Raw genomic sequence first — 21,629 nt, 5'->3', positions numbered from 1 at the left:
TGTAATTAAATAACCAAGAGGAATATGCCTCCATATGTCTATGCCTCTCTAGATGTGCTCTGCTTTGTATCCCCTTTCCTCCATGAGTGCTCTTCATCAAGGCCCAATCCAATCACTTGATCAAATTCCAAATACAAAAATCCAGCAGTGATAGAAACACCTTCACCTCCTTTTTTCATCTGAAAATAAGTCTTCTAAATTTCCTTGAACAGACTTTTCAGCTGGAAAGAGGCATTTCTTGTAATAGAGGATGCTTCCTAATGAAAGCAAAAGCAGCCTACTGCTAGGCCCAACAAAAGGTGGATCAAGGTCTGCATCTTAACTTGAGGAATCAAATCTTTATTAACTTTCTTAAGCTCTCTTGATGTCGGTTGTTCGCCACAACATTCCAGCTGGATACTGGATTCTGAATTTTAATGATAACTAATCACAGTCTTTGTAACTTTCTCAAACTTTCGCTTTCCCACGTTAAGTTGGAAATACTTGTTCATAGCACACAGGTAATTATTTTTCCATCCTGAAAACTTCATTGAAAGTAGCACTCTGTATTTTTCCGTAAGGGAAAAAGAGAAATACTTTTTTGGCATCAAATACAATTTGAAACTTTATTTGTTCTGCCCCACTAGGTAGTGGAGATGAGGAAAAAAAAACAAGCATGATGAATGAGAAGGGCATTCAGTGGGCTTCCTCCAATCCAGTGAAAATTGGTTTAGATTCATATTTCTTGCAAGAATTTGAAAGCACACTTTACGGAGACGTGGAATTTTATAATGCACTTAAGTGAACAACCTGCTACAACAGCATTAGAAATGCACACGTGCAAGTGTGCACACTCAGACACTTCCATAGAACAGATGTGTATTCCCATTTGACTTGTGCCAGCACATAACAAGCTTAATTTTTGCAGAAAGCTGGAGTAGTATATATGGCAGCATCAGCGAAGCTCTTCTTTGGTCTGTAAAGAAGTGATCCAACCTATCACATTTTAGCATTGTCCTCAAAATGATGTTAAAAGTTGCAGAAGAAGTTAATAAAACCAGTTGTGGAAGCTCCCTGCAAAGAGAATGGGTTTTACACCTTTGCCCTGGCTGAGCTCACCATTTCCCCAGCAAGTCCTTCTGTGGTACAGGTGTCAGGGCTGGCAGCATCGGGACAAACCACATTTGCAGCCTCAACTGAGACCATGTTGCCCTCTTAAAGAACTGCATCTTAACAGCTTCAAATCACAGAGTTGTTATTTTTTTTTACCTACCAGTTAATGTAGCATCACTCAGGCCACTAACACCTAAATACTGCATTATAAAAATAGAGGATATTAGGGAAAATACATACATAGCCTGTTACCTTTTTCCTTCTTCCAGCATAATGTAAGTTGAATTAAAGCTGAATATGTGCATTAATCATCAAATAATACCATCTTAATTAGGAGCTACATTTCACAAAGCAGCTTGCCTACTTAGGAACAGAGGGACCAGACGTAGGCAGAAGTGGCATTATTTTATCATCTGGCTAAATGCCTTAGGTCTCAAGGACAGATCTCTTCTGTGACTTTGCTATGGCTTTGTTCAGTCTAGTTTTAATTAACTCATTGAATGAAGTATCCTCAGATTTTCTTCAGACGCTGTTGCACAAACCAAAGATCTGGCTTTGATCTCCCTGTAGATCTGGCTGTACATCTTGTGAGTTAATCTAAAATTGTCCTGCTTGGGCTATGATTGGAGAAAGGTTTTTTTTCTGTGATGTATTGTGATTGTTTTGCCTGTCAATGAACAGGTCTTTGATTCATACATGATTTTTATCTTCTTTTAACTGGTCTAGTTTTTCTGTCATCTTCTGAACTGTTTAATTGGATTTTGGGGTTTAGTTCCAGAGACATGCACAGAGTGATCCCCTTCTTGAGTTTCAGTAACTGAGGGCAGACACATCTCTCTAGTTCCAGACAGTATTTTGAAAGCAGCAGCACTTACTGTTTTTTTGTTCTGGTTTGAGTTAAGCTCTAGACGTTTCTTTAAATCTAATAGCCTATGGGATGTTGAACCCTCTGGTAGTGTGATACCCCTATACAACTTTGCTATGGCTGGACCTTAAACTACTGCAAATCTGTGATTTTTGTTAAATGCAACTATGCTAGTTCTTCAGTTCTGCTCATAGTATTTTCATAACATACAGTTCAGATACTCAGCAGTCTTTGCTCATCCTCTGTTGTGGCTGGACTTTTTGTATCCTTTCAATTAAGATATTTGATGTTTAATCACAGTAGGACATTGTTTGGTAATAGTATGTAATTAAATGGTGATGGTTGTTGAAGTGTATAATTAGGATTTTTGACGATTCATTGTGAATCTCTGGTCTGCTGTGAAGAAGAACAAAGCCAGAGAGAAAATGCTGGCTGGGTTATATAAATAAGTGAGAGATGATGGTCGAGCTGAAAATGAGGGTTCTTCCCTCCTGTAATGAAAGGCTTTGTGTACATTACATAGAATATAGTATTTCTTTGGCTGAAAGCTTTCCAGAGATAATAGCGTTGGCCCTCTGAGACTCTTCATTATGTCAGATGTGGAATTATGAATTTACGGGAAGCAGACGCTGCCACTAACAGAATCAGTCTCATAGAGGAAACTTTTCCTCTCCTGTCTGAAGAATTTCAGGCTGCAATCTGCATATTATCATTGGTGAGGTTTTTCTGAGGTGCCCAAGAGAAGAAATCCCCCCATTTACAGCGAAATATGCTGGGACATTTTGGTATTTTGGACAAAATGCCTCCTTGTGTCTGCCTCCAGCTTCAAGGGACAAGGGATATGGTGAACCCTGCTGGCTCCAGCCCAAGCAGCACCCTCCCAAAAGTGACGATGGCTTTTAAGGGGCAGGATTATGAAAACCCTGTCAATGATGGATTCTTCTATTTTATTCTGACTTCAGCCTTATAGACTTTTTTTTTTAAGAGTCTAAGAATACACTGTCCTCCTAAAAGGCAAGCTGAACATCACTCATCACTATATAGCTGCAAGAAAGGAGCATCCGGGTGAAAAAGAAAGTGTGCAGCTCTTTCAATGCCTAAGTTCCCATACAGAGAGCTGGCTTTGGGCTGTGCTTTTTTCCTCTCCAGAGGTCATTCAGACAAGTTGTCAGCTGTGTGATGGAGTGATCAGGTTGTGCAGGACCCTGCAGAAACCTGTGAGGACAGAGTGGTTTGGGGTTGGTCTGTTTATTTATTAATTTATGAAGAAAGAGGCACTGTGTCTTGTGGTGTTTACATGAAATTTCGAGTGCCTTGCTGCCATGTTTCATGATTTTCCACCTGGTGCAGGAAAGCTGGCACAAGCAAGGTAAGTACATAAACCACTGCTTAGATTTCGGGTTTAGTCGCTTTGATTCCTTCCTTGTAAATAGCAAGAAACCTTTCCAAAATAAACAAAGCTTACATTTAAAAAAAAAATCGGGAGCAGAACTAGCGAACTCCAGAACAAATGACAGTATGTTTGTGCTGAGTATTCTTAGCAATGGCACAGCAAAAATCTGAGCGTGGAGTTAAGCAGGCTGCTCCTACCTACCCACCCAAAAGCTGGCACTGCATCCCTTGACCTAGCGGGACCATTGCCATTGCCAAGCGTGTGGATGCAGAAGAAAGGCTGGTACCCATGGCCCCAGTCACGGCTGAGCATGAACCACTCTGTTTTTTTGCCATTTGTAACCATTATAAGGAATGATTGCTTTCTGAGGTCATACGGAGCCATCAAGTCATCAGTTTCGCTGACTGCAGCTAAACCATTCATGGAGGATCACAGGAATTGTTTCCGTGAGGGGTAGGTTAATAACCTGCAAAACCACATGGAAAAAAATAGAAAAGCTCCAGTCTGAGTTTTGTGGCTGGCTAAATCCAGTAATCACAGAGCTGTGTGAGGTGTATTTTTTGCAACAGTGTGTCTGTTTTGATTTCACTGTGCTAATACAGTATTCTGATTTTTGTGTTGGTACAAGTGCTTCTTTCTAAAAAACATGTACACACATCTATGTTTTTACATGAGCACATGTATATATGTATGTGTACGTGTTCACTCATATATGCCCAAATTTGAAAATCCTCATGGTCCTGTAAGATAGGTTTACTTTCCTAATGCCTAATAATGCCAATTTTATATATATATATACACATAAACATACATACATACATTTTGCACTTGGATGTGTACATTTCAGTGCTTACAGATGTTTTTGTTTTTTTTAATGGGCTTTATCCAGATATAGGTTCCTCATGGGATTGCCTCCTTTTGCTCCTTTTGCTGGTGATCTCGGCACCCACTTTGTGGTTAAATACCTCTCAGGATTTGATTCCTACCTACATGTTGTATGATCTCAGTAGTTTATTCAGGCCCCTTAAATATAGCTATTAGATCTGCTACTTGTCAGTTTCAAAAACATTATCCTGGAAAAATTTATCACTTGAAGGATGCAAACCAGACTTGTCTTCTTCCTTCCGAACTGGAAGGGATGTTATCTCTTCACATTGAATCACACTGGGGAGAACCCCTCCTAACTAATGTACGTATTTTTGTTTCCTGTACTCCACTTCTTCAGTTGTCTTATCAGCACCAGTTTTATCGGGGTTACAAAGGGAACCTTGCATCTTGGTCAAAATTGATGTGTTAGCAGAAATATGGTGGGGCCACCTAAGATCCTGCCGCAAGAGCCAGGAAAAGGACACGGAGGAAAATACTTCTAAAAGAATTATTCAGCAAGAAAATATGTGTGCATATCATCCTCAAGTGTTAAAAGACATGCTCCTGACATGCAATATAGTTGAGAAGTTAAGCATTTTGTAAGGTAGCTGCTTTGTGTCAAAGAGCAAAGATACTTAGTCTCCCATTAAAAAGCACAGAACAAAAAAAAAAAAAAAAAAAAAAAGCAACCCCTCCCCCAGCAAAACCTCTGCTTATCTGGAGCACAAAAGGCATCTGCAGATGTCTACCCCCTGCATGAGAACAAAGTCTTCAGCCGCTGGAATGCGATGCTATAAAAACAAATACTACAAAGCCTGGTAACAGGGGGATGTCTCACTTGCATATTTTTTTGTGACCATCTTGGTTTGCAGAGAAGGGAGTCCCCAAAGTAAGTAAGCCAGCAGGATCTCTTTGTACTGGGTCGCTGTCTGTTTGGCCAGATGTCTTCCCAACAGGGAGATAGAAAAACCAGAGCTCTTATTAAAATAAGTTGGGAAAGGGAATGGAAAAAAGCATGTGTCCAACAAAACGAGGCACATCATGTCCCATCTGATATTTATTAAACGTTGATCAAATCCACGGTGAGAAATGCACATCGTGCGGAAGTGACCTTGGCTCCCTGGTTTTTGAAGTTAGTGACAAATGTCTGGGAGCAGACCAGCATTAAAACCATGTGTACAGGACACAGAGGAGTATGCTACACTAGGAGAAACAACACCAAACCAAGAACAGACTGGAGCCAAGAACCCAGCTTTGCAGGTTTTACATATGTTCTAGCAATGGAATGGACATGTAGGGTCTTTCTCTGTACATTTTACTATATGGCTTTCTGGATGAGATGTAAACTGTGTGAGTCATGAAAGCAAGCAATCATGTGAGTAAAAGTGTGATCAATTCTTGGAAGTAGAAGTTTTGTTGAAGTTAAAGCCCAGGCATGGATTCCTTCAAGACCTGACTTCGTGCTTTTGTGATAAGCCTGTGTAATTTTATGCCAACTTGATGGGTTTTGTGTAATCACAGTGAGCATTTGAAATCATCTCCCATCTTTTCTTGCCTACTACTTTGGCTATCATGTTTTTCAGACCAACCTTTCAATAAGAAGGAGTGTTCTTAGAGCACTGACTAAATGTTTCTCCTCTATCAAAACAGTCTTTGGGACTGGTCCTAAAACAGGGAGCAGGGAAGAACAACAGGGAAAGTTGAAGCCAGATTCTTTGCTTGAAGGGGTTATGCAGTCCTGATTGCATAATAATTCATCACTATATGGAGAGGGCTGTATTCCTGGCTTTTACCTTTGCTCATTGCCACTACTGTAGGACTGCACAAAAAGACATCAAAATGGTCTTCCACCTTTCCTTCAAAGCACCTCTATCTTGAATAATTTTTATATGCTTAGTAGGCTGGGAATCCAGCCGGTGCTAGCAGAGTTAAGGGCTATGTATTTGCAATAAAGAGCACATTTAATGATACTGAAAGACTTTACTGTGCCCATCTCTAGTGAAAGAAGAACAGCACAGTCTGTTAGATCTCTCTGGTGTTTCACTGCATCCTGGACCTGCAGCACGCTCGATGAGGCTGTGGGGGGAATCACTGGCAGGCATGCACAGCTCCAGCCCAGATTAGTTAATGGACTCGCTCTCATCTGTGTGATCACATTATTACACCGTGTTTATGTTACTGATACCAGCAGTGCCGGATTGTTGAGGGATGGAAAGCTCTGGCTTTTGTTCGGGTGTTCTGATGTCTGTTTGAAATATGCTGAAAGTAAAAGTTCTTAAAGCCAAAGTGCTGTTTTATTGAACCAGCGGTAGAGAGGACTAAGACAAATGAAACAAGATCTTTGTGATGTATTGGAGCATACATGATACATGATGCTGGACTGCAGTACTTCCAATGACATCAGCAGCATTTCAGCTCATTACACTACCCAGGAAGTTGGAATACAGTGACAGAAAGCAGCTCATGTTATAAAATGAGTAATCTTAATATGAGACTGCAATCAAGTGATACTTTTCTATGTGCAGTCACTGTCAAATGTTTTGTTTATATTTCTTACCTTTCTCTAGGCTTTGTACCTCCACAGTCTGTCAGTCTTCCCAGTCATGGATTTGATTCTGCTTCCATTAACATTAAAATAGTAGGGAGCAAGATTTCTGTTGTCTGTACAGCATAGAAGGTAAATGTGATGTGCTCTGTGCCCCAGGCCTCCAGTGTTTTTTTGACATGTGAAATGTTCAGAGTCTTAGAGTTCTGGAATCTAAGTTTTAAATGCTTCTGAGGAGGAACCTTATGTTAAACACACAGTACAGAGCCCTCAGTGAGCCCATTAATACTAGTTAACAGCAGCGAAATGGTGCTCCAGACACCATGAGCTTCCATTGTGAAATAACTTAAGTCTCCAAGTAAATACTACAAAACTTTACAAAATTGCTCTCTTCCTTCAGCTTTTTCAGCAAGCAGAACTTCCCCACTTGTAAATCCCTTGCAGCTATCAAGCAGAAAAAGAAAACCAACCCTCACACCAAGGTCTATAACCAAATGTGGCAACCAGAGTATGGACTCTACACTTTTTTCTTTTGTGGTGCAGGTATTACCAGTCTTCCAAGTCCAAGCACCAATACATGGGCTCTTCAGATGCCCAACTCTGTACCAGCTCCTTTCCTTTCACTTCCAGGGCTTACACTTGCAAATTGTTTTCTTCTGCTGTTCCTGAAAAAAAGAACTCGTTATTCACAACTGATCTCATGCTAAACATAAGGTATCCCAAACCAATGGCATTATATGCATCATGTAATAATAGAATGTGGCATCCTAGCTGAAAAGACTGGGAAACATGAGATAATGTGGAAAGAAGGTTGTCCTGTTGACCTATGAGATACACATTTCTGTCTTGTGCATGGCTAGTGTATGTGCTAGCTGGAAACTTCGTATCAATCCTCTTCCTGAGTTGCTCCAGTTTGGTAATCCCTCCTTCTCTTACAATGGGCCTGAGGAAGTCACTAGACTGCAGTTCTTGGAAAGAGAAATACAGTTGACTTAACATGCTGCATCGGTCACCAGGCCTTGGTGACCCCAGGGGAAGAGGCCTGTGTTTTTCTCTTATAAAATAAAAGCGAAAAACGACTCTACAGAAGGTCATGAGTTGGGAAAAGTAAGATCAGCTGTGGGCTAGGCCTCAGGGGAAATATAAGTTGTTCATAAAAAGCTACAGAACAAATCTTGATTAGTTAAGTAATCTGGTACATAGAATTTATTAGAGCTTAAAGCTTTCCTGTGGGACTCCCCTAATAGTACACAAATACAGTGAAATATCAAAGAAATGCATATTTTGTCAGACACTGAAAGCTGCGTTTATCCTGACCTACAAATGCACATCGGAAGGAGGGATAAATCCAGTTCATTCAGTTCAGTGCAGTGGCCCAGTTTGCATATTTTTACATGATCACATTTCTCCTGAATTTCTTTGTATCTTAGTCAATGCTCCCAAAACCTTCAAGCTGTTCCTGAAGAGCACACCAAAAAAAGAGAGAGACTCAAAGATATTAAAACATTCTGCAAAAAAAAAAAAAAAAAAAAGCTTGAATTTAAAATAATAAGGGTTTGTTTTCTGTTTTTGTGGCCCTTTATCTTAAACATGTCTACAAGGGAAAATTCAGCATCATTTCTCTGCTGGTATGTATCTGCCACTGGCTTTATTAGCACTGCAGTCCTTGTTCTGTTTGAAAATGGCGCACTCCAAATCAAAGATTAAAAAATCTCTCTCTCATTATGGAAAGAAAGCTTTCACACAGTCTGCATTTGCGGTAGTGCTTGTAAGGCAGATCCTGTACTCTTACCATGCTTTCACAATGTTATTTTTTTATTTCTGTCTCTTCTTCCTTCCAGTGTATTTACTGTTGTCTCTGTAGGTTGCCTGAACGCTGAGAAAGAACTGCTATGGCAGCATCCTGACAGAGGATATAGTGATAAATATTCGGCTTCCAAAGCTCACCACAGACTTGGTAGCAGAGTCAGAAAATGATCCTGTCTCCCAGGAAAGCCCCAGTTTTTCCAGTGAAGCAGAACCTCCTTCTCTTGCACAGCCTAAAACCCCAAAGTGGCTGTATCAATAAGCTGATGCTTTAACCACAAGGGAACTTCCACAATGGAGGTTATCCTGGCAGAATAGGCAGAGAGGCACCCATTTCTCATCTGATAACGTAAATATTTTGTTTATTGGAACATGGAAGAAAAAAAATATGGAGATGAAACCAGCAATGTGTCTTTTGCTGTTGTTTTAAAATTGTTCGTCTTTTCTTTTGCAGGTATTCAGGAGGGGACTCAATGTACCAAGTGTAAAAATAACTGGGCGCTGAAGTTTTCCATCATCTTGTTATACATTTTATGTGCCCTGTTAACAATTACTGTAGCCATTCTGGGATACAAAGGTAAGTATGCATCAAGTGCAGCATTTCTCTTTCAGTCAAGCATCCAAGGAGGTTTCTGTGTATCACATAGACAGTTGATCACGTTTTCATCTTGAATATGAATACTTTTGTCAGTGTTGTTTGTGGTACATATATAGCAGCAAAAGCTCAGTCTTAGGGTTTCACTTTCAAGCAATTATGATGTTTTGAAATTAGATTAGAAATTGTAAAAGACAAAAAAGTTAAAACAAACTGGTTTTTCTTCCGCTATGAAAGGGTACTAACTGAAAGACTCAAAGCTCTGCAGTATGTTAAGCCTTGATTTCATTGAGCCCTTTTGTATATCAGCACCCTTCCAAAATAAATGTCTTTCTTGATGGGACAGACAGGAATAATCTTACTAAGATAATTATAATATTTTTCACAGGAAAAAAAAGTGTGGAATCAATATTACTTTGAAATACATGGAAGAAAGATTACAGTAGGAGGTGCTAGTTTATTGAGTTATCCACAATGAACAGAGATGCTTAGAAGCTTTCAAAGATTCTGGCAGTTGGGCAACCCAGTAATGTAGGAAATTTCATTTTTGCAAATCCACACCAGGGTGTATTAGAAAGCACAGTTTAAAATTTCCATACCTAATGGATACTAATTAAGTGTAGCCATTTAGATATTGTTATGATTGAGTCAATGTGAATGTCTTCACAGCTATGCATGAAGTAAGTGGGATGTGAGATTCTAGTAAGGTAATGAAAATGAATAACATTATTCTGAGCATTATAGTAGAAAACTGCAGCATACTGTGGAGAAAAACAGGCAAGGTTCAAACAATCTATTTGAGCACAGCTTTCAGTTGTAGCTTCATAAACCCTCCAAGAAGCTGAGTAAATCTTCACATGATTAGCATGCAGTGCATCTTATGCCACCAACAGCTCTGCTAGTAGCAGAACTGACATCACCTCTGGTCATTTGCCACTGAAAAAAAAGGAAATTGTAGAAGTAGAAAGGGATAAATACTTACTTGAGAGGATTCACTAGAGTTTTAAGTAGGAAGAAAACTACAACTGCTTGCTTTAGATGGGAAATTTAGGAAGGGAGAAGAGAGAATGGGAAGAGTATTCTATCCAAATAGAGATATTCTTTTTTCACTATAAAGCAGACAGAATGTGGTAAATTAAAAGCAAATGTGGGGGGAAAAAAAGCAGTACATATATACTTACGCAGATGTTCTCCTGAAGAATGTGTAAATGGTTTCTGAAAGTAAGATACTGAGAAAAAAAAGACTTTGAAGGATTCTTGATCTGTTAAGAAAAGATTGATTGGTTATACTGATTAGGGGAGGAGAAACTTGGGCCTTTTGCATGTATAAATTTGCAGATGTCTGCTTATGGCGAGTAAAGATGTGATCTTTCCGGACTATAACCCAGACACTAAATGACTGGGATTTAGTGGAGTTTTCCTCAAGAGCTTTTTATTACATGGTTGTCAGTTCTGGGGCTTACCAGAAGATTCAGACCTCACTTGGCATCCAAAAGAGTCAAGTTGGAGAGACCACTGCTCTGTATCTTGCTTTGGCAAACATTTGCTTGTATATGTGCAGGAAGCAATAGCAATAAGGAAACTGTCCAGAATATCTTTTGGGGATATTCCTCTTCCTCATTTCAGTCCACAGTTTTCCAGCTTCGTTCTCTATGAGCCTCCAGCACAGTCTCTTCCCCAAGCTTCACTCCCATCTTGAGGCCCCTTCTTTGCTATAGTCAGTTCTAAACCTGCTTCTTGCACTGACTAGTCACTGCTGCCTGAGCTGGATCTAGCTTTTCTGTCACATCCATATTTCTCCAGGGTAAGGACAAAAGAATTTCCTTGCCCACAGAAATGGGGAAAAAATGCACATCTTCACTGACTTTAAGACATCTTGGTGATGGCTCCGCCTGAATTCCAAGAGAAAGACTTTGGAGAAAAGTCCTTTTTGGTCCCAGGTATCTTCTCAGTAACTCCAAGAAGTAAGTAGCCATATGCCAAGTATTAATTTCACCCTTTGTACCCTGCAGTTTAAGAGCTTTGTCTCCACAGTGCCTAAAAAGCTAACTTGCAGGGAAAATTTGCAATTGAACAAAGCCGCAGTCGATGGTACACATTCAAAGGAATTACTGCAATATTTTTTCTTAGTGAGGAAGGAATTAGGCCTTAAAGGAAAAACAAAATTTAAAATAAAATTTTATAAAGCTCTTGAACTCTCCCCTCTGCATCAGAGTTTGGCTCGTCTTTTTTATTGCAGTATTACACTGAAAGAAGGAATTCTGCTGGCATCAGGGATTCTTTCAGTCTCTTAGCTAAGTTTCCATTAAATTTGCCTCCCACGCTTATGTTTATAAAGCCCAAAACTACTTTTAAAACTTTCATTTCCTACATAGTATTTAGATATCCTTTGTGATTTAAAACATTTAAAACTACTAATCAGTGAATTAAATATGGCAGGCAAAAAAAATAACTCAATGGGAGGCAAAGTCAATACAGAACAAGCCTCTAAATTGGTGGTAAAAATTACAAAGTAGGTTGGAGAAACCTGAAACCAAAACATGAATTAAATGTTGAGGTCGTGGAGGAATAACAAGCTGAGTTTACTACTAGTTCACTTTTGGAAGAAATATGAAATAGCTGCTTAAAAACATTAATAAAGCAAGCTGTGATTTTAAAATATGCTTTCTTAAATAAAATGCAAAAATACAAAGCTATAGAACTTCTGGCACTGGGCAGTGCCAAATTAGTCTATGTAAGGTGAAAGATCATTCTGCAACTCTCTCCATTAAGGGAAGCTCTTGCTCTCAGTTTGAACTCTTGATAGTTATCAGTGCTGATCAGTCCTTGTTTTATATATTTTTGACTAATGACCACCATGACTTTCACCTGCTTGCTTTTCCTGTCTCCCAGCTTTTCCCTGCGGTTACTCAAGATCAATGCACCCTGGTGAGAGGGTACATTTTTTCTCTCCTACTTGACTGAGGCTGAAACACAGAGTAGGTCAGGTACAGACACTCTTCTCTGTTCTGGTCAACAATTACTTGAACATTTGGCTTCTTCTGCAGGACCTTTAATAAATTTTTCACAGTGACTTTGTCAGAAATTTAAGATCACAGTGTAGAGATATCTCATCAAGTTGAGAGTTAAGGTGAACTTGTCCAAATGGAAGCTCAAGGCACAGACAAACTTTGCATTTTTTGAAAGCAGCAGACTGTTGGAAGCAGCAGAATGACCTTCAAAAAGAACATCAGGATCAGTCTGCCTTTTAGCCTTGGCATTTCTGCCTTTATCCACACTTTGCACTGCTGTGTTAACACCCTGTGAGGGGAAGCAGAACAAAAACCAAGGAAACTGTATGCCTGATAAAACTAATTCTGCACTTGACATCAGTTAATCTGAGTAAGTTGTCAACAGTTTAGTATCTTATAGACAAAACCACTACATTGTATATTTGAAAGCAGCATCCTCTTTCCAGCCTCCCTAAACCAGCATCTTCTTGCTAATGAACCATGAACCAGCAGTGTGCTCTTGTGACCAAGAAGGCCAGTGGAATCCTGGGATACATTAACAAGATCGTGGCCAGCCGGTCAAGGGAAATGATCCTCCCCCTCTGCTCTGCCCTGCTAGGGACACATCTGGAGTATTGTGTCCAGTTCTGGGCTCCTCAGTTCAAGAAAGACAGGGAACTATTGGAGAGAGTCCAGCGGAGGGCTACAAAGATGATGAGGGGCCTGGAGCATCTCCGGTATAAGGAAAGGCTGAGAGACCTGGGGCTGTTCAGCCTGGGGAGAAGAAGACAGAGGGAGAATCTTATCACTGCTTATAAATATCTAATGGGTGGGAGTCACAGAGATATGGAGCCAGGCTATTTTCAGTGGTGCCCAGCAGCAGAACAAGGGGCAATGGGAATGAACTGGAACACAGGAAATTCCATCTGAACATTTACTTTGTGGGTGACAGAGCACCGGAACAAGCTGTCCATAGAGGTTGTGGAGTCTCCTCTGGAGATATTCAAACCTTGCCTGGATGTTTTCCTGTGCAACCGTCTGGAGGGAACCTGCTTTAGCTGTGGACTGGACTGGATGATCTCCAGAGGTCCCTTCCAACTCCTATGATTCTGTGATTCTGTGATTTGCCATCTTTCAGGCACGGAGTAGGCATGGTCTTCCCTACACACTACAGCCAGTTGTCAATAATGCCAGTAAGACCTCTCATTAAATTGCCGCTTCAATGAATGTTTGGAGTGTTCTACACAAAGAATATTCATAGCTACAAACCAGCTACAAACCACCTTGTCTTTTTGGTATAGATGTTTTGGTTTTTTGGGGTTTTTTTTTTTTACTGGTTTTTTTTTTGAGTTTGGTAACAAAAATACCATATGCTGTTGTATATGCAATTCCATCCAATCTCACCAGCTGCCAGTACAGGCTACTACATATTGATAGTATTCTACTATTTTCATTTACTTTAAACTCTTCAGGGGAATACTGTGATATTAGTTTCCAGTGTTAGATTTCATTCAGTCAACATTCTTGCTGCTACAGAGCAGCAAAAAGTCTGAGGTTTACAAACTTTAGATCTGAAATACTGACTGTCAGTCAAACTGCAAAAGGAATAAACTATATTTCCTTTCATTATTGTTAATATATATTCATTTTTCAACTCCAAGTGTGCTGCATAACTGGAGCAAGCAGGTGAATATTATGCAGAATCTGAGTTAACATAGACAATGTGACATTGGTAGGCAAAGGTTCAGCAAAAGCACTTGGACTGGGTCTGCTTTTTAAATCCAAATGCTTTTGCTAGGTCTTTTTTAAGAGCATAGAGTGAGCTGTATCCTTCGTGATGACTATTCATAAACAAAGCAAAGCATCGTGGAATGAACAAGGAGCTGCCTAGTGCTGGCCAGAAAGAAATACCAAGTAGGGTCCCCATGCTCGCTGTGTATGATGCATACATGCATCAGTGGAGTGTGAGAAGTTACAGAAGGACCTGGGCTGGGCTCCAACCTGGAAGACAGTCAGTGAGAACTAACAGAGGATCAGCTTGGCTTCGTTTGAGAAAAATGGTGTGCAACAGGTACCTTTCACAGGCAGAAGAACCTGTAACATATTAGTGTTATACTTAGGGAGAAAATCCTTTCTAAAGCAAGTAGTACTGAGTAATAGTCCCCCTGAAAAAGAAATACGATTTTGTTGCCAGGGTCATTATTGTAGCATGGCTTTTAGCAGGCCAGCTGCCATCATCCCAAATACTGAAATCTGCACTCTGACTCTATCTTTACACTCACAGTAGAGCCTCTTTTTTATTGCACTGTTAGCAGTTAGAAGGGAGTAGGAAGGTTATTCATCAAGGGATGTCCAGTCATTTTGAAAATCTTGAGATTTTTCTTCTGTTGCAAGTCCACTCACCTCAGTGTAGTTACATCAGAGATGATCTTGATCTGCTGTTTGTCTGTTGATTTTTTGGAAAGCATTAAAACTTCTGTGTATCTGTACCCATGAACAGAAAAACAAGGGCAAAATGAAGAAGGAGCACTTGGTGGTCTGCACTTCAAAGTTCTGGTTGTGGTTGCCCAGAATAGCAAAATATTGCTTAAATTTCCACTCCTAGTGAAAAACAATTCTTTACATAGCAACAACTTCTATGAGGCTACTTTGTGGCTGCAGATAATCTCACGGACAGAAAGAATTGGTTGGTATCTTCAACCCAGCACAGGCCTAGAGAATTAGGTTTCCTAAAGGCATGGGAAACATTATTTCTCCTGTCTGAATAGGGGACTGGCACAATGCCTCATGCAGCCTCTCCAAGGGTTCACGCAGATCTGTTCTGCTCCCAGTGTAACCTGAGGGCCAAATAGTCAGGTGATGAGAATAAAATTTCTGCCCATGCTTGCTGTTTGAATGCCAAGCATGTTCAAGTAGATTTGCCATGGAAGCTGAAGACAGCTCCTCAGCCTTGCAAACATTTCCCTGGTTGCTTCAAGTACAGATTTCTGTCACTAGAAGCCTATCCAGGCTCTTTATTTGTTGCTTTTTCCATTGCCATGTCAACTCGATCAAATCATCAAATTGTCTCGGTGACAAGAAAATGACTCAGACATTACCAAATAAAAAACACATTAAAGGAAGCCATAAGGCTGCACTTGCTGACTGGCTACCATTTCAATCTTAACAAGTCAGAACAATTTTGAGAACATTTTGAGTGATTTATGCCATTATTAACACATTTAAATGTTGATTTCAAAAACGTTGGTTTTGGAAGTGCTTAATAGATGCATCTTCAAACTGCTATGGCAGACCAGAGTTTGTATCCAGGAGACATTTTTTTAATGATTAAAAGGCTCAGGGGAAAAAAAGAAAAAAAAAAAAAAAGGCCTCTTCAAGGAGTAATGGCTCAGTGGATCATGCAAAATAAAGGGAAGGCTTCTCTCACATGTGTGAGCTGTATGAGATTTTAGCAACCAGTCTACCACAAAGACTGCACTTGTAGCATGGAAGTACTGTGAGAGGACAAGTCTATAAATATCTAAGGTGTGGGGGGCAGAATGGCGAGGCCGGACTCTTTTCAGTGGTGAGTGGAGAGAGGACAAGGGGAAACGGCCGGAAACTGCAGCATAGGAAGTTCCGCACAAACATGCGCAAGAACTTCTTTACAGTGAGGTGACGGAGCACTGGAACAGGCTGCCCAGGGAGGTGGTGGAGTCTCCTTCTCTGGAGATGTTCAAGACCTGCCTGGATGCCTACCTGTGCGACCTGCTGTAGGGAACCTGCTTTGGCAGGGGGGTTGGACTCGATGATCTCTGGAGGTCCCTTCCAACCCCTACGATTCTGTGATTCTGTGCAAACAAGGACTTGGTTCATAAGGAAAACTTACAAAGAGGGATTTCTTGATTCATAAGGGAGGTTGCTTCTGAGTAAAGAAATGTGTGGGAACTGTTGGCAGAGTGAAGAACTGGAAGTGTGCTGGGTACCACTAGCAGATGGGAGTTCATCCTGCTGTTGTTTCATAGCACAACAACTGAGTGTAGTGGCATCAGGCCAGTTTTAATGCTTTTTTAAGTTTGATGCTAGTAGTGTTCTTTTGGTTCGTTTTGTAGTTTACTGCACTTCATAATTTGACTTTTTCTTCTTTCCATAACACGCTGTTTTCTTTACCCTAGTTGTTGAAAAAATGAACAATGTGACAGGTGGCCTGGAAACATCCCATAGAAGATATACAGAAAAGCTCACAGAGGTGGAGAGTGATCTGAAGAAATTAGGTAATCTACATGCAACCAAAGCTCCTTTTTATCATGACTTTTCAGTATTCTCCTGGAAGATACAGGCCAGAATTTTGTCTGAAAACTGTCTGGCTATGTCAAGATACTTCTGTTTCAATTTCTCAAGTACTTGGGAGAACACTTGTTAAGGCTGTCTTTACCTGGGGCAACATTTTAAGCATACTTTAATATTTACACTTCCTACTGAAGTCACTCTGAATGTATCTATACTTAAATAAGAACTTAAAAGTTGTCCTCGGGAGTCTTTTTCTGAGTTAGAGATGTAAAATATAGCAGAAGCTCTTCAACAAAGGCAGAGATTCTACATAAAGTAAATATCTGTCACCTAACCATCTTGATGCCATTGTAACGCTTAAAGTTCAGAACCGATGGCCATTATAAAGGATGCAAAAATAATCAGCAGTTCAGGGCTCTCATGTCTGAGGCAAGTTGAGAACTTCCATAAAATGTGTCTTAATCATCTCAGAGAATACAAAATATAAAGTTATTGTGAGCTCAGGTCTCCCAAATGTAGTCACAGTTCTTAATTATCAAGAAAATGGAAAAAAATCATGGTAGGGATTCCCAACTCACTCTATTTACATTTCTAACTTTCTTCCTTGTCTAGAAAGGTAGCAAAGCTGTTTATTATCAGCTTATAGATAAACAGATTTATAGTTTATGTAAATACTTCTTATTTAAGTATAAATATGTGCATACATGCATGTGCTTCTTGAAATACATTTTGTTTCACTTCATAAACAATATATTGAGATTCGTATTGCTTGGGAAATTCACTAGCTTGCAGCTTGATGTTCACAGCTTCTTCCGCTAAAAACCAAGCTGTATTCTGAAGTATTTGCACACTGCATTTATTTCAACAATGTAGGATAATTCAGTGGCATGTATTTTTGCTGATACATATGTAGGCATAAATGCTATACCTGAAAGCACATGCAATCTTTCATGTTGATTAAATTGATCACCGCTTGGAGCACCTTTGATTTAGTTCATGTCCACATATGTTTACATACTACTGATGGATGGCCAATGAGGTGCTCAGACCATCAGTCCCAATTTAAGTGGATCTGCCATGGAGGAAATTAAAATGTTACAGGGCAGTGTGTGTGTTTATGTTCCATAAACACTTCTGGCTGAAGTTTTCTCTTGCTGTTCACCATTGCGACTCATTCAAACACATCAGAAGAAAGCTCCTTACACAGCCATATTCACTGTAGTTTATGAAAACCATCCTGCCCCCTCTTGGAGTCATCTGAATCGGTGGACTTCAGGCTACATTATTCACATAGTTATACTTTGATAGGACAAAAATATATGGACTGCGTTTAGCAGAGGGAAGTGATTGAGGTCAAGAAAGGGAATATTCCCTACAAGTGAGTGTTGACTGCTTATTTCTGTACTTTCTTTGTCCTGAATGATGAACTGTGCAACCTCAAAAGCTTAATTACACTCAAACAAGGTTCCGGGAGTATACTGTAGAGCAGTGCAAGCAAAAGCTGAGATGTTACCTTAATGGTTATGATTTTGCTTTCCTGAAAGTCAGAACATGAGGAAACAATAAAAGCAAAAGAAATGTCATTAGGAGCAACAGTGGTACATTCAAGAGAAAAAAGGAAATGTATCCTGTCATGTCTACAATAACCTGATGGCAAAGCTTTTGTCTTTACCCAAATTGTTTTAAAATTGGTATTATAACCATTTTAAAACTAAACCCAAGATTTAAAAATACAGAACTATTTGTACTAAATCACAGTGAAGATATTCCACCTGCCAGAGACAGGAGGAAGAAAATATGAACTGTTAGAATCTACTTCTGAACTTTCAGCAATAGCCAGCTGTAGCTTCAAAGCATAAATTTTGTGTTACCTCTTTGGTATTTTAAATACTTTTTACCATTCAGTTTTCATTCAAAATAGAAGCACTACTTGGCAGTGTGTATTCGTCATAGTTTCTAATGGCAGGCTTTCATATTTGTGACAACAGAAACACCATTTTTTTCCCCTCAGCAAGATATAAAGTTTTCATCTTTTGTATTTCTACTCTGTCTAGTGACAAAATTTTGCTCAGTAATTTCTCTTGTCTGGAAAAGATATTGAAGAAATCCTATTGAGAAAACATTTTGACAGCCATAACATACCTAAAATATACTGTATTTTTTTATAGTTTGTTTTAAAAAACATTTTAAATTCTTTCATTAATATTTTTGTCTGTACAACAGATGACCAAGCTGGACAGAAAGCCCTGAATACTAACACTGAACTGTCTAGCTTCAGATCTGACATTCTGGCTCTTCGTCAGCAGCTTCATGACATTGCAGAGAAAACTACCAGAAACAAAGATACACTGGAGAAGCTCCAAGAATCTGGAAATGTACTAGATGATAGACAGAGCCAAATGAGAAGTGCCTTAGATAGTAACTCTTTCATGATCATCAGTGTCAATAAGACTCTTCAGGCATATACTGGCTATATAAACAATCTTCAACAAGACACAAGTAATATCCAAACAAATTTGCAAAACCAAGTGCATTCTCATAATGTGGTCATCATGAACCTTAACAACTTGAACTTGACACAAATACAGCAAAGAAATCTTATCAGCGTCCTGCAGAAGTCTATGGAAGATACAAGTTTGGCTATTCTAAGAATCAAGAATGACTTTCAAAACCTGCAGCAGGTTGTCCTTCAAGCCCGGAAGGACACTGACTGGCTTAAGGAAAAAGTACAAAATTTACAGACTTTGGCTGCCAACAACTCAGCATTAGCAAAAGCTAATAACGATACACTTGAAGACATGAACAATCAGCTCAGTTCCTTCAGTGGGCAAATGGAGAATATTACCACAATTGCCCAAGCCAATGAACAAAATCTGAAGGATCTCCAGGAACAGCATAAAGAATATGAAAACAGAACTTCTGCCAAATTCAGCCAATTGGAAGAGAGGTTCCAGGTCTTTGAGACTGATATAGTCAATATAATTAGCAACATCAGCTACACTGCTCATCATCTACGGACATTGACTAGCAATCTCAATGAGGTCAGGACAACTTGTACAGACACCTTAAGTAAACATTCAGATGAGCTGATTTTTATGAACAGCACACTAGCCAATATTCGTTTAGACTCTGCATCACTCAAGATGCAACAGGATTTGATGAGGTCAAGGTTAGATGTTGAAGTTGCCAATTTGTCAGTAATCATGGAAGAAATGAAGCTGGTAGATTCCAAACACGGCCAGCTCATCAAGAACTTCACTATCCTACAAGGTATGTAGGTTCTCCAGTGAAGCTCGTAATGGACTGTGATGAATTCCTATTTGCAGTACTTTATTTCTGTTTAAGTTAATGCACGTTGGTACACAGTTCTGGTGTTTTCCATTATATAATCCTGAACTTCGGAAATGTAAATGTAGCTTGAATTTGCCTTACTAATTTTCCAATGCCTTCGTTACATACCTAGAATGGGGATGTTATGAAAGAAGGTTCTGACTTAGCAGATTTTATTCTGAGTGACTGCCTGGATCTGCTTTTGATTTAGTTTCTAAAATAAGTTAGTGAAGGTGTGGAACCTCAAGAAACCAATCCCAGCTAAGGAGGAAATGGCTAAAAAATATATGTTGGACTATTCCCAGAAAGGTCCACCCTAACTGAAAAACAAGTTACGATTTTACTTTAAGCCCGTTGTTATTTCGCCAGAATACATCCTACTTTGCTTATTTTTTAATCCTGGAATATTTTATTTTCTCCAGGAATAAATAGCATCAAGTTTAGGAGGTTTCTCCCAGTCAAATGAAAAGAACATGAATATTGCCAACCTGATGGAACCAGCCAGGCCTAAAACTCTAATCACAAGTGAAAACTAAATGTTCCAAATAGACTAAGTCTGAATTAGAGCCAAGATTACAAGTCAGTAACCTTAAGCTTTTTCATTTCACACAGGTCTAAATTACACTACTAAATTACACTACTACTAAATTAAACTACTAGTGTAGCTGAGTAATTTATGTCTGAAGGAATTTAAATGATGCTGAAAAAAACATATGTAGGCAAAATATTTGATCACCCATGATCAAATAATTTGAATCTAAAATTATTTTGATATTTATATATGGAAAACTGCCACAGCATTACCATTTCCTATCTTGTATATTGTTCCGTTTCCTGTTATAACCTACCAGCTAGTGAATATAACTGGCCTTTCCTATTGTTGGCCTATTGCACATTGTCCATCTTTTTTGTCTCTTTGACAACCCACTATTGACAGAGTAAGAAACAGCACTGCAGGAAAAGCAGTCCAGTAGTCTAAGAGAGGAGATATTACTGGAAGGAAAAGGAAGTACAGCAGAATAGGAGAATGGGAGTGCATGCACAACCAGCACAGAGCATGTTTTGCTGTGCACCTCAACTGGTCACCTGAGGCATCATAGTACTGTCGGGTTCATAGGACAAGATGCATCAGATGATTTTCTTCTAAATTTTATATTTCGTGAAAGCTCAGAAAAGAGAAACGGTGTGTAGAGCCTGAGAAGCAGACTTACTTTTACAAGCACAGCTGCAAGTAGCTGTCAGCCTGGTTTTCACAGTGCTGCATATCCAGCGTCACTGATCTGAGATATATTAAAGAGGGACCCCAGGTGGGCTTTTTGTTTGTTTTCTTCGTATTCCAACTTTGAATGCTTACGTTGTTTCAGGCCCTCCTGGTCCAAGGGGACCTAAAGGTGACAGAGGCCCTCAAGGTCCTCTTGGCCCTGCTGGCCTAAAAGGACAAAAAGGAGAGAAAGGAGAGCCTGGACCACCAGGACCTGCAGGTGAAAAGGGCCCACCTGGGCCAATTGGGCCACCAGGAGAGAAAGGAGGGAAAGGCTCAAGAGGATCACCAGGCTCCAAAGGTCAGAGAGGTTCTCCTGGCAAAACGGGTCTTCCTGGACCAAGCGGAGACCCAGGGCCACCAGGTCCACAAGGCAAAGATGGTCCACAGGGGCCACAAGGCCCACCAGGATTTCAAGGCCTGCAAGGAACTGTGGGAGAGCCAGGAGTACCAGGACCTCGAGGACTACCTGGGCTACCTGGAGTCCCTGGGCTGCCTGGTCCAAAAGGCCCACCTGGCCCACCAGGACCACCAGGTCCAGGGATGCCAATGGCACTACAAAGCGAACCTACATCAGTGCCTGAGGCTAACGGTAAGCTATCGAAACGTGTGCATC

General features: G+C 39.9%; 1 protein-coding gene across 1 annotated transcript in view; it reads left to right on the top strand.

The window, feature by feature from the left end:
- COLEC12 (collectin subfamily member 12) overlaps window positions 1-21,629 on the top strand; it is a gene marked incomplete at both ends in the record, with an annotated part of 108,606 nt that overhangs the window by 63,903 nt on the left and 23,074 nt on the right. Inside the window, 4 exons of the mRNA XM_079533876.1 lie at window positions 9,023-9,145; window positions 16,308-16,406; window positions 18,646-19,692; window positions 21,117-21,605. Of these exons, the coding sequence (XP_079390002.1) occupies window positions 9,023-9,145; window positions 16,308-16,406; window positions 18,646-19,692; window positions 21,117-21,605 (1,758 nt within the window). The remainder of the gene's footprint in view (window positions 1-9,022; window positions 9,146-16,307; window positions 16,407-18,645; window positions 19,693-21,116; window positions 21,606-21,629) is intronic.

Source organism: Tetrao urogallus, assembly GCF_951394365.1.
Source record: "Tetrao urogallus genome assembly, chromosome: 3".
Classification (NCBI taxonomy): Eukaryota; Metazoa; Chordata; class Aves; order Galliformes; family Phasianidae; genus Tetrao; species Tetrao urogallus.
The sequence above is the reverse complement of the archived record's forward strand: the minus strand, read 5'-3'. Positions and strand labels throughout refer to the sequence as shown.